General features: G+C 43.9%; 1 protein-coding gene and 1 long non-coding RNA gene across 10 annotated transcripts in view; one reads left to right on the plus strand and one right to left on the minus strand.

Annotated features, from left to right (window-relative positions):
- The window catches only part of LOC139756063 (uncharacterized), a 79,087-nt gene extending 67,531 nt beyond the window's left edge, over positions 1-11,556 (plus strand). For all 7 annotated transcript variants that reach the window (XM_071675068.1, XM_071675069.1, XM_071675067.1 and 4 more), the window contains exon 4: positions 9,491-11,556. In XM_071675068.1, the coding sequence (XP_071531169.1) occupies positions 9,491-9,993 (503 nt within the window). In that variant the 3' untranslated portion in view covers positions 9,994-11,556. The remainder of the gene's footprint in view (positions 1-9,490) is intronic.
- Positions 1-14,466, minus strand: part of LOC139756065 (uncharacterized) — a 56,857-nt gene that overhangs the window by 35,962 nt on the left and 6,429 nt on the right. The window lies entirely within an intron of this gene.

Genomic DNA, 14,466 nt, shown 5'->3' on the forward strand with positions numbered 1-14,466 from the left:
CAGGTTTACCTTCATGTAAGCTGTGATCTTGAACTGTTCATCTTTTTCAATGTTTGCTGTTGAAGTAAAAAAAAAAAGTTAGTAAGGATTGTAAATCATATCTAGTTGTAAATATGATTGGACGTTTACAGTGTCTGGTGGTGAAAGTGTTGGGTGGAGGCCGTATGATTATTAGGGCAACCTGGATATGATACCAGAAGAAAAAAAAAAAATAGAGAGGAAAAACAAATTCTTTTTCGTCTATTGCGTAGCTGCTGATCGTGGCGTCAGATACAATCATTCCCGTAGAAACGGCTTTTTGGCCAATCCCTTTTACATCACCTGGCGGGTAGTGTGTTCAGATCGGTATAATCATGGGATCAGATGAGCTAAACTGTGCGATTGGCGATTATTTATCTATAAGGGTCATCGAGAATTAATGACAAGGGATGGAAGCTTAATTATTGTGTGTGTGTGTGTGTGTGTGTGTGTGTGTGTGTGTGTCCTTGTGCATGATAGCAAGTGTACTTAAAGTCATACATTATTTCTGCGGTCTTCAATGCGACGTTTAAATGTAACACAAGTACGCCACTTCACTCTAGCAGTTGCAGCCATTCACTCAAGGTTAGGTTGGTTGTATCGTTTCATTTGGTTATTGTTTGACTGTGATGTACGTAGTTACAGCAGTAACTACAAGTGTATACGGTCTGATTAGCAGGCTATGTCTGATGGGGAGTAATATGTCACATGTAGTGAAGAAAATGCATTTTTGAACGCACCATGGCTCTCTCTCTCTCTCTCTTTCTCTCTCTCTCTCTCTCTCTCTCTCTCTCTCTAGCACTATGAGGCTGATGCCACGTCTTCCCACTCACATTCCTTCATCCTCGACTCTTTCTCGTTTGCTTTTCCCCGCAGAGTTCCGCGTCCCTCAGGTCCTGCGTCACCACATCCAGCTAGCTGTCTTGGCTTCACCACGAGATCATCTCCACCTCCACCTCCCACCTCCAGGCACCTCCTCCCTCAACGCCCTCCTGGGTTCCCCATTGTCTCCCGTCTTCTCCACATGTCCAGACCATTTCATACTCGCTGTTCGGAGACGCAGTCTCTCTGGGAACTGTTCAACTGTATGTCCTTAAATCTTTATACCTTACAAAAATCTTTACATCTGACGTTGACAATCTTCTCAGTAGTTCCGTTTCAGTGGCATTCAGTCTTTCTTTTTTCTTCTTTTCAGTGGCTGTCAGCGTCCATGTTGTTGCTCCGTACAACAGGACTGGCAACACTACGTCATTGACTCGCTTCTGTCTTGGTTCCTAAGGTTCTTGTCAGCAGCTTCCATACCCAACCTCACAAGTGCCAGCCTTCCTGTTCTCACTGGCTTCACCACACTACACTATCCACTACACTACTCGCAAATAATCAAACCATCTCCCATAACTTCAGCTCTTGTCCTATGAAACCGATAATTTCCATGTGGTCCTTCCTCTCACGCTGTTAAAGGTTAATATTTTACTCTAATTTGTCCTGGTGTTAATCATAGTGTTTTGTATCTGTCATCATCCTCATCACCATTTTAACTTCCATCACTCACGTGTCCATCAATAACGACATCAATAGTAAAACAAGGATTCGCAAAGGCTGTGCTTCCAATTGCAAGCTCCTCTCCTCATTCCATTTTTCCGTTCATTATATATCTATATCTATCTATCTATCTATATATATATATATATATATATATATATATATATATATATATATATATATATATATATATATATTTATTCCTACGAGACCATGGAGAAATGAAACACGATAGCTTCCCAAATGCACTTTCGTGTAATAATCACATCATCAGGGGAGATCCAAGAAAGGAAATACAACTGTCAGCTGATATACGACGAAGAGACGTAGCTAGGACGCTATGTGTGTGTGTGTGTGTGTGTGTGTGTGTGTGTGTGTGTGTGTGTGTGTGTGACCAAGGGAGTGGGGATTGTTGGGAGACGGGTTGTTCGTGATGGACTGAATGTATACACATACATGAGGTAATAAGAGTCGTGAGAAGGCTGCGAGTATGAAGGCAGGATTCTGTGGATCCTTCATGGTGACGAGGTCTTATGTGTTCATATTGATGTACTTAGCGAGAAATGACATTGGTGCAAGCGAGAAGGTTACCGAGCAGCAAAAACAAATAATACTTAAAAAATGAAAAGATCAACAACAGTGTATCACTGTCAGGAGATACGGTGTTGCTCCTCGTAGATGATGATGATGACAAGGAGATGAAAGAAGGAGACAAATCCAAAAGACTTCGCTGGTGAAAGAAAATGAGACCTATTAAGTCATTCTGCAGGACTGGAAATGTCAGAAGCGTTGCGCTAAACAGGTGTAAAGAAATACATGAAAGACTTGACATCATAAGGAAGATGAAAGCAGCTTTTAAATGAAAATGGCCAACAGGAACATTAGTCAAGAATATAGTTGCATCACAACACTCGGTTGGAGCATTGCTTTCGAAAACAACAAAAAACGGATATTCTGACCTCCATCACAAGGTCATCACCGAAGGCATTGACGTCATATGTCTACAAGAATGTCGAACGCCTCCTGGTAAACCCCCCCACGTAAATTACCCAATCACAGTCCTAGGTCTACCAACGCTTATCTAATGTATGTGAAACAGGCATTACCTCGTGTACCAATATCTTCCCAAAAGCCAGACGGATTCTTATGCCTCAATATCAAGGTACAGTTGGCAATTATATACACTCAATGTACTAAATTCCTATGCACCTACCAACCTCCTCCACTACAGAAGATCTGCCCAGCTTTATTCATACTGAACCTACCGTCTTAATTGGAGACCCTAAACACTCGACACCAGAATCTGGGTGATCTCTTCACTAACACAGTGGAAGAAGATTAATCAAACTGCTACATGTATATGATTATAGTCAAAGCATCAGTAAGAATCAGGCAACACACATTTATAAAAGGAGTCCTTGACACCTGGGTGTATAGGCTTCAACTCGTCGGGCACAACTCGCAGTTCTGATATTGTTGATGATCTGTCTTACCACTCACGAGTTACGGTTACATGTAGCTTAGGTTAACTAACATCCCTGGCGTCACACCGAAGAGAAAAAGATTAATAGCGACACAAGAACTTCAGATAAGTTCTTGGATCATATCTCTGACCGGTACGAAGATAATGAACCCACAAATGTACAAACTTTTAATGTTAACCTTGAGACGTCAATATACAACTTCTTTAAGCGAGGCGAGCCAACTTCAGAGAGCAGAAAGAATGCACCTCACACTTGGCCACGTCAGCACTATAATGTCACCAAACTGAAACGGCCCAAATTTATAGTTAGGCAAATAATTAAAGGTCAGACAGCTTCGAACACCCAAAATGCTAATAATATTTCAAACATCTCTTGTAGCAGCGAGGGAACGAATGAATTAACACATACAAAATGACTGGAAACAGTTTGTTTGTGGACTAAATCAACACACTCCTCTGAGCCAAACCTGGAACGTTTATAAACAGAACCACTGGAACGAAACACAGTCAAGTACCTCATCCCATCCCACTGCAGAAGGGTAACGCATTAATCACGAAATGGGCTCATACCTCTAGCTATAACATGCGGCCACCCGAGACTAGGGAATGTTTTGTACTACAAATCCAGAGGAAGAGAAGATCTTACACAAGTCATGCTAATCAAGCAACGTGATGAATGCGATGTTGCCATTTACGGAGTTCGAACTTAAATGCAGCTCTTACCAACAGGCAAGGGCGGGCAGTGCCCCTAAGGAGTATGTTATCACTAATGACAATTAGTAGACTTCCAAGACGTGTGTAACCTATATAATACGAGTTATACCACGGGTCATTTACTCTATGGACCCGATGAATTTCGTCTCTGAGAGGATGGTGCTCAACAGACTACGATACAGAGAGAGAACACGTCACCTAAGATTAATGGTTCCATCCGTGGCAAAAGTGTACACAATTGTATCACTACTTTCCCCAACGACTATTTGTGTGTGACCTATACAATCCTTTTGCGCTACCGCTCGCAGGATGAGCATGGGATGCACAATAATCTTGTCGGGGTTACACGCACGCACAAATCATCTGTGTAAAAGGTGTGATCACAGAAGACGTAGTCTTGTTCTGCAAGATTTCATAGAATTGAACAAAAAAAAAAAAAGAAAAAAATGCCAATGACTTGAATTTCATGAAAACGACCATTAACTTTCTTATGTTCAATCTAAACGCGTGAATTGACAATATTCATTTCTGTTCTGGAATGCGTTCACCTTAAGAAATCTGTCACGACTTTTCATGACAGTTTCACAAGCGTATCTAATCTTAAGTCTTTCTTCACCCAGTGACACTGAGATTTCTAACACGTGTTGCCCCATCCTGTCCAGTGGTTGCCTCATCCAGTACAGTACGAGGAGGAAAAGTGTTCAGTGTTAGCTAGAGTTCTAGTTTTTCTCTAACCTCTACGTTAATCCTTCATCCACTTCCTCTGACGTGGTGCATTTGATGACCATTGCTTTACCGAGACTTAACGCCTGCCTCTCTCTCTCTCTCTCTCTCTCTCTCTCTCTCTCTCTCTCTCTCTCTCTCTCTCTCTCTCTCGTGTCTGGCATAGTCATACAGACCTATGTGTGTGTGTGTGTGTGTGTGTGTGTGTGTGTGTGTGTGTGTACAGACATTATTCAGAGATGCAAATGAGAATGGTTTTCACATGTGGTCAGCACCAGGGACGAGAAGTCTCGCTGGGCCCATACTGATGAGGTGTGTGTGTGTGTGTGTGTGTGTGTGTGTGTGTGTGTGTGTGTATGTTGACTGTTAAAGGGAGAAAGTTTTACATTCGTGTTGCCCCGTCACAACTTCGTATACATGTTCCATTTTTTTATTCCTATGTATAAACTCGCCCACACACACGCCCTAGCCTTAAGCCTATATGTGTGAGTGAGTGAGTGTGTGTATGTGTGTGTGTGTGTGTATAAAGATTCGCCAGATTCAAGCCTGGCACGGGCTACTGTCATCACTGTTCTCTGGTATAGATCTGTTGTTGTTCTCTGTCGTGTTCCAATCCCGGCAGAGGTCGGATGCGCGTCTCTCTCGAGCGTTGTATTTTGAGGCGTATTTGTGTGTGCGTGTGTGTTGTGTGTGCTGTATGTGCCGATGTGGTGGTGGTGTGGTGGTGGCGTGGGCCAGGCGCCACTCGTCACTGACTGACCTACAATCTCCTCTCTGACCCGGGTGACTAATGTGATGGTCTCCATACCAGTGGGTCAGCTCGGGTGTCAGGTCCTCGGGTTACCTACCACACACACACACACAGGATCGTTTGTCGGCCGCGGTTGGTTCGCTGGTCGGTGGCTGGTTTACCAAGGGTCATTGGTTGGCGCCTCTCTCTCTCTCTCTCTCTCTCTCTCTCTCTCTCTCTCATAGCCAGTGCAAGACGCCTGCTTGACGTCGTCCTGCATCAGGGGTGATGTCGTAAAACTCTACCCTCGTGACCTTTCGACTGTAAATAGGACAAGTGCAGGTGCGATTTTTTTTCCCTCCCACTACCAACCAATTTCTATTTAGCTTCGTGAAAAATTAGATCCTGATTAAATTTCACTCCGGGCCTCAGTGGTTAAGCTTAACCTCAGATGTTGCCGTTTTATAATTTTTACTGATCTACTCGTGTATGTAACATTTATGTATAAAGAGAAACTCTTTAACAGTTCAACACCCTCATCTGTTCATTTCTCGACGGTCTAAAACCCACAGGAGGGAAACACCTTTCCAGAGCTGCTGGAGTGGCTAAACTGAAGGATGGAATGGGGCATCAGGAGGTGAAAGAGCCTACTGTAGTGGACCGGTAGTAAAGGAAGGTACTGGTAGAGTGGTGGGGTATCAAGGAGTAGGAATAGGTCTACATATGGTGGAGAAGGAGAGGAGGGATGATGTGGGAGGAGACAGGGAAGTGCTGTGTGTGTGGCTACGGTGTGTACACAGTGGTGTCAGGAGGTGTCGACTAGGCTAGGCCCCCTAGGACATCATCACCATCAGGCGCTACAAGTGACCACATCTTGACAACTGTGCCCTCCCAACCTGACCACCTGAAACACCTGACTCATAACGGCTCATGGTCCTCACACACACACACACACACACACACACACACACACACAGACACACATCACGGAGAGCGAGACTGCCCTTCAACATGTAACTGTTACGCTGGGTGATAAGCCGAAACACTTTACCTTCGACGCCAATGTTCGACATGTGGGGCATAAGACAGATTCTACGGCACCATAAAATACCATACGAAATCTTCATCACTGTGGACACTAGGGCTCTTTTGATACTAAAGCAGGAGGGAAATTAGCCTGAAAGGGCAAGGAGAACTCAAGAGCTGCTGCTCGGAGCAAGAACTACAGGGAGGACAAGACTAGATAACCATGAACTTAAACGCGCACCTTCTGAACTTGCAATCGTAATTATATATATATATATATATATTTTTTTTTTTTTGCTTTGTCGCTGTCTCCCGCGTTTGCGAGGTAGCGCAAGGAAACAGACGAAAGAAATGGCTCAACCCACCCCCATACACATGCCTTGATTCAATCCACTGACAGCACGTCAACCCCGGTATACCACATTGCTCCAATTCACTCTATTCTTTGCCCTCCTTTCACCCTCCTGCATGTTCAGGCCCCGATCACACAAAATCTTTTTCACTCCATCTTTCCATCTCCAATTTGGTCTCCCTCTTCTCCTCGTTCCCTCCACCTCCGACACATATATCCTCTTGGTCAATCTTTCCTCACTCATTCTCTCCACGTGACCAAACCATTTCAAAACACCCTCTTCTGCTCTCTCAACCACGCTCTTTTTATTTCCACACATCTCTCTTACCCTTACGTTACTTACTCGATCAAACCACCTCACACCACACATTGTCCTCAAACATCTCATTTCCAGCACATCCATCCTCCTGCGCACAACTCTATCCATAGTCCACGCCTCGCAACCATACAACATTGTTGGAACCACTATTCCTTCAAACATACCCATTTTTGCTTTCCGAGATAATGTTCTCGACTTCCACACATTCTTCAAGGCTCCCAGAATTTTCGCCCCTCCGCCACTCTATGATCCACTTCCGCTTCCATGGTTCCATCCGCTGCCAGATCCACTCCCAGATATCTAAAACACTTCACTTCCTCCAGTTTTTCTCCATTCAAACTCACCTCCCAATTGAATTGACCCTCAACCCTGCTGTACCTAATAACCTTGCTCTTATTTCACATTTACTCTTAACTTTCTTCTTTCACACACTTTACCAAACTCAGTCACCAGCTTCTGCAGTTTCTCACATGAATCAGCCACCAGCGCTGTATCATCAGCGAACAACAACTGACTCACTTCCCAAGCTCTCTCATCCCCAACAGACTTCATACTTGCCCCTCTTTCCAAAACTCTTGCATTCACCTCCCTAACAACCCCATCCATAAACAAATTAAACAACCATGGAGACATCACACACCCCTGCCGCAAACCTACATTCACTGAGAACCAATCACTTTCCTCTCTTCCTACACGTACACATGCCTTACATCCTCGATAAAAACTTTTCACTGCTTCTAACAACTTGCCTCCCACACCATATATTCTTAATACCTTCCACAGAGCATCTCTATCAACTCTATCATATGCCTTCTCCAGATCCATAAATGCTACATACAAATCCATTTGCTTTTCTAAGTATTTCTCACATACATTCTTCAAAGCAAACACCTGATCCACACATCCTCTACCACTTCTGAAGCCACACTGCTCTTCCCCAATCTGATGCTCTGTACATGCCTTCACCCTCTCAATCAATACCCTCCCATATAATTTGCCAGGAATACTCAACAAACTTATACCTCTGTAATTTGAGCACTCACTCTTATCCCCTTTGCCTTTGTACAATGGCACTATGCACGCATTCCGCCAATCCTCAGGCACCTCACCATGAGTCATACATACATTAAATAACCTTACCAACCAGTCAACAATACAGTCACCCCCTTTTTTAATAAATTCCACTGCAATACCATCCAAACCTGCATATATATATATATTCCTCAACATACCGATTGATTACAATGTTGCGGAGGGATGTGTGTTTATAGTCGCCAAGGGATCTCTCGAGTCCTGACATATAAACATGTTTTTCATGCGTTACAATATTCGTGGAGTCGAAATCAAGTAATATATATTGCCATCAGACAAAGTGTAAAAAATTGTGTCATTACAATATGTCGTTTGCAATTTCAATCAGTGGTATATGTGGAAACTATAAATGCCCTGGACGAGATGAAGTAGTTAGCCTTACTGACCATGAGTCAACACTGACTAGCCTGTGGTCGTGTGCGCATGGGTTAAGAATCCAGGAAACGATAATCTACCCTCAGTCAATCCCAGCTGTTCATCCTCCCCTCGGGGTTGGTCGATATATGGGTAAATAGCTTAGGCTGGGATGTTTGTGTGTGTGATTACTATTTGCGTGTTATATGGAGAAAGTTTTACGCTCGTGTTGCCCCGTCTCTTAACCTTGTATATATATATGTACCGTGTCGTTACTCCCGAGTACACACACACACACACACACACACACACACACCTTGGCCAGTACTAGGTAGCTAGGGGAAGATGAGCAGATGGGTGGACTGTGGACCGGCTGTCACATTAGGATTCGAACCTATGCGGGTATGATCTCAGACGACCCCATGCATATATGACGATCAATAGCGCTAACTAGCACACTACGGTGTGTGTGTGTGTGTGTGTGTGTGTGTGTGTACAGGAGGAAAAATATGATATATATAAACAAGGTTAAGTGCAGTATAAAGCAGGGATTGCGCGTACTGCTCCCCGCATGAATATCTCGGAGTGAAAGTGTTGTGAGTTACAAGGGAAAAAAAAAATATGTTTGTCGACCGAGTGCCCACACACCACGTGTCTGCGAGGCAAGCAGAAAGGAAAGATGACGACCCGAGCCAGGGAATGGAATTTGACGGCCACTGTAGCGCGAGCTCAACAACAACGTCGTCATCAATTCTAATACCAAGACTGTGTAGTTCCTCCCTGATCGGTGGCTACATGTGTGTGTGTGTGTGTGTGTGTGTGTGTGTGTTCTGACATCATTGTTATATTTTGTAATTAGCTTCTCCCTTAAACTTTTCACTCCTCGTCTCTAACCTTCGTATATTGCCGATTCATATTAACATCTTACACTCCATTCCTCATCTGTCAAATGTTACCTCCTACACTTTAGATCAAATATTCCGACTTCCTGGCTGTATAAAATCTTAATCCTTGTATCAAGTTTACTTTTTTGACGATATTGCACTTCTTTTTGCGATATTATTAATTGTTCAACGTTTGTCATGTTCGCTAACTTCATGTCATGTCATGTTCACTATTATCATCTGTGTATGACAGGCATGACGGGGCTGGCAGCGTGCGGGGGCTGTTGCCTGGCCACTTCGAACCCTCCTCACCAGCTGGGTACTGAGAACGGCTCTTCTATCTTCACCCTGAGCGGCGTCACCACCCACAACCACCACCAGCAGGCAGGTCCCAGGCCCTCGGCTCCCGAGACGGACACCACCCCACACCATCACCACCGCGCCCCAAGGACAGCAGCACCTCCCATCACCAGCAAGATACCCCCACAGAGTAATGGTCACCCACACAGCCCCAGCTATCCAAGAAACCCACACTACCCACCAGACCCACCTCCGAGTTACACCGCGGCGTCGTACCCTGCAGGAGGTCGGTCTGGGAGGCGGGTGGTCGGCCCGATGCTCTCTACAGGTAGCCAAGGCTCGAGGCTCTCTACAGGTAGCCAAGGCTCGAGGGTGATTGCCTCGCCGCCCGCCCCTCACACCATAGCCGACCTGCCGCCACCTTACGCCCCAAGACAACACTCCCACCGGAGGTAGTAGTGTGTACCCTCCCTCTCTCTCCTGCCACACCCCCCTGGCTTCACTTATCATCATGTCATGTAAAACAAATCATCCATCGTCCATTCACTGTAGATATTCCAAAGCGGAAACGTGTGGGGGCAGCGCTGTGTGGAGGCCACGCTAGTAATAAGCGGAGAGTGCGCAGTCCCGCGTGTGTGTGTGTGGGGAGGGACTGCGCACTCCCATACTATAAGGCTGCTCAGGCTACACGGGGCGTTCAGAGTCACTATGGGCCTCCGAACGCCGCTACGTGACGGCCAGTGAACGAGCACATAGTGTTAAGGTTTGTGCGGTGCTCCATAGGTACTCCTCAAACCCAGTCTTTCGTAGGTTTATGTATTTCAAGTTGTTGTAAGACGAGAACAATCATATTATACGACATTTACTATTCCACGTAGCCAAAGCAAAGCTTTTCCACATGTATACGGGAGTGTGTGTGTAGTGTAGTAATATCCCTGTATATATATTGTCGGAACTAAATAAGCATCAGTGTCTGGATGATCCCATGTTGTGCAGAGTCTCAAAAACCTTTAGACCAAAATATTGTTGTGTGTTGAGAGAGAAGACAGAAAATGGTGATGTTATCTGGAGAAATCATATACTTCTGGACGCCATCTCAGCTTATCTGGCTGACACACTAGACATCAAGGTCTGCAAGGGGCCTGAGAGTGTAGCCATATACGACTTTCAGAGACTCGTTCATCTGGCAAAGACCTGACTCTCTCGTCCGTAGAACCAACCAGGGACCTGCTAGTGTAGCCATATAGGACTTTAATGTCATATGGACCAATCAGAGACTCGTTCATCTGGCTCACACCTGACTCTAGTCTATAGACCCAACCAGAAACCTGCTAGTGTAGTTATATATGACTTTCAGGTCATAGGGACCAATCAGACTCATTTATTTGGCTCAGACCTAACAGTTAGGTCTATAGACCCAACCAGGGGACCTGCTTATGTGGCCATTTACGACCTTCAGGTCTTAGGGACCAATCAGAGACTAGCGGATCTGGCTCAGACTCGACTCAGGTCTATAGACCTAACCCGAGACCTGCTAGTGTGGCTTGATGGAGGTTTGAACCCGACTCCTAGTGCCACTAGGTCATCCAAAAGCCTTCTGCTGGGGGTATGCTGATGTTTGGATCATACAAGTCAAATTGTGATACAGAAGTGAGACAAAAAGTAAAGCAAGGCACTATATATTATTTTGTATATGTTGTGTCACCAGACAACGGTTACACCGCGAGAGAAGTGTCACTTTTGAGGAAACCTAAGCAGGCCCTTAAAAAAAAGATTTAGCTTTAAAGGAAGCCACCATGTCCCTGCTACTGAGTGTAGCACAGCCTCGAGCTGCAGGATGAAAAGGTATCCTGGGGCAACACCAGAGTCTCTTTCAGAAAGGAGTCCAAAAGGTAATTATGAATACATAATTGTAGTACGAAGTCTTTATGAAATTTTCCCCTACATAAACTTGCAAAATCGTTTATTAGCCTTTAAGATTTGTTATTAGAGTGATAAATAAATAAAATTTACAGTAAATTGGATAAAAATGTTATTCCTACCGTAAACCCTTGATCTCTGTAACCATGTACCTAAAAAACAATGATGCATGGGTTATGAAGTAGTTCTAGATATGTATGTATGTATATGACAAAGATAAGAACAGAGAACGTATAAAATATATCAATCGAAAAAGGCTTTAATCTTGATTAGTTGATACTGATACACACAATATATATATATATATATATATATATATATATATATATATATATATATATATATATATATATATTTTTTTTTTTTTTCTTTTTTTGTCGCTGTCTCCCGCGTTTGCGAGGTAGCGCAAGGAAACAGACGAAAGAAATGGCCCAACCCACCCCCATACACATGTATATACATACGTCCACACACGCAAATATACATACCTACACAGCTTTCCATGGTTTACCCCAGACGCTTCACATGCCCTGATTCAATCCACTGACAGCACGTCAACCCCGGTATACCACATCGCTCCAATTCACTCTATTCCTTGCCCTCCTTTCACCCTCCTGCATGTTCAAGGCCCCGATCACACAAAATCTTTTTCACTCCATCTTTCCACCTCCAATTTGGTCTCCCTCTTCTCCTCGTTCCCTCCACCTCCGACACATATATCCTCTTGGTCAACCTTTCCTCACTCATTCTCTCCATGTGCCCAAACCATTTCAAAACACCCTCTTCTGCTCTCTCAACCACGCTCTTTTTATTTCCACACATCTCTCTTACCCTTACGTTACTTACTCGATCAAACCACCTCACACCACACATTGTCCTCAAACATCTCATTTCCAGCACATCCATCCTCCTGCGCACCACTCTATCCATAGCCCACGCCTCGCAACCATACAACATTGTTGGAACCACTATTCCTTCAAACATACCCATTTTTGCTTTCCGAGATAATGTTCTCGACTTCCATACATTCTTCAAGGCTCCCAGAATTTTCGCCCCCTCCCCCACCCTGTGATCCACTTCCGCTTCCATGGTTCCATCCGCTGCCAGATCCACTCCCAGATATCTAAAACACTTTACTTCCTCCAGTTTTTCTCCATTCAAACTCACCTCCCAATTGACTTGACCCTCAACCCTACTGTACCTAATAACCTTGCATATATATATATATATATATATATATATATATATATATGCAGGAGGGTGAAAGGCGTGCAAGGAATAGGGTGAATTGGAACGATGTGGTATACCGGGGTCGACGTGCTGTCAATGGATTGAACCAGGGCGTGTGAAGCGTCTGGGGTAAACCATGGAAAGTTCTGTGGGGCCTGGATGTGGAAAGGGAGCTGTGGTTTCAGTGCATTATACATGACAGCTAGAGACCGAGTGTGAACGAATGTGGCCTTTGTTGTCTTTTCCTGGCGCTACCTCGCGCACATGCGGGGGAGGGGGGTTGCTATTTCATGTGTGGCGGGGTGGCGATGGGAATGAATAAAGGCAGACAGTATGAATTATGTACATGTGTATATATGTATATGTCTGTGTGTATATATATGTATATGTAGAGATGTATAGGTATGTATATTTGCGTGTGTGGACGTGTATGTATATACATGTGTATGTGGGTGGGTTGGGCCATTCTTTCGTATGTTATCTTGCGCTACCTCGCTAACGCGGGAGACAGCAACAAAGCAATATATATATATATATATATATATATATATATATATATATATATATATATATATATATATATATATATATATATATCCGCAGCAGAAAGCCAAAACATGTAGTTCTATTTCATAATCGCTCTTAAACCATGTTATGTATGAAAGATACGAAATAGGACGAAGTGACTGGAAAAACGCCATCTTATGGCTTGTGTTGGGGTCGTGGAGGTTCGTTCGTGAAGAGAGAGAGAGAGAGAGAGAGAGAGGTCCAAGCGTGGTGGTCTGGCCTTAACTCCTGTATAGGAACTAAACCACATAAGCAGCCGACCTATGGAAGCCAGTGGAAGCCCTACAATAACCCCTGGCAGGAGAAATGACCTCAGGCAACACGCTGCTGGGTCGTCTTCAGTCAGTCAGCCACAAGGTTAATAGTGACGTCAGAGCAGCCAACAAACTCAGACCAATACGCTTTGACTATATTTCCTCATATCACCAACTAGATCATCAAACTCTTTTAAACTGTTGAGAGGTGGAGATGTGTACATGTTTGCGTTACTGTTTCTTGCTCTATACTAAACACTAGCAAATACATTTATCCGCAATTTTGTAAAAAAAAGATAAAAAAAACTCGTATGACATTTTCCTCCCTCATTACTGAAACAATTGATGGAATATTATCGAAACCTATTCACAGAATTTTACATATATGGCGAAACTGCCCTAAAAAAAAAATACACAGGCCTTGCCTCACCTCACTGAGAAAATCAAAATATAAATGGATTCCTGTATAGGCGTATTGAAACAAAAATATACTTCGTTATTTACAAAAGAAATGTTACAAGAATAATCTCTGCCAAAAACAATTAAAATACAGGTCAAGTTCCTTACGACACTAAATGAAACCCTACGACATAAAATATTTCTACAAGTCCACAAATTGTTCGCATCCAGGGTGTTCACTACTGACACTCCCAGACATCTTTCTTAATCACAATACACTTTGGTCATTGTGGCCAAACCTTACTATGTCATTCAACAGTTAACCACTTTTACCCTAACTACCTCCGTCCATTAACTTCTGTACGCTTTTCTGTACGCTTTAAACCTTAACTCCAGCATCACCGTCATACTCAAAGTTCTATTCTAAACTCTAACTCTACATGTTAATTAGCCTTGCCATTCTAATGCAATTCGGATCTGGAACCCAGCCTGAGTTAAAGCGACCCTTCCTCGTAACCTCGTGGTCCGCCAGCTTAGCCGAGGTCTGCCAGCTTAGCGC

This window comes from Panulirus ornatus, chromosome 20 (assembly GCF_036320965.1).
Source record: "Panulirus ornatus isolate Po-2019 chromosome 20, ASM3632096v1, whole genome shotgun sequence".
NCBI classification, from domain to species: domain Eukaryota; kingdom Metazoa; phylum Arthropoda; class Malacostraca; order Decapoda; family Palinuridae; genus Panulirus; species Panulirus ornatus.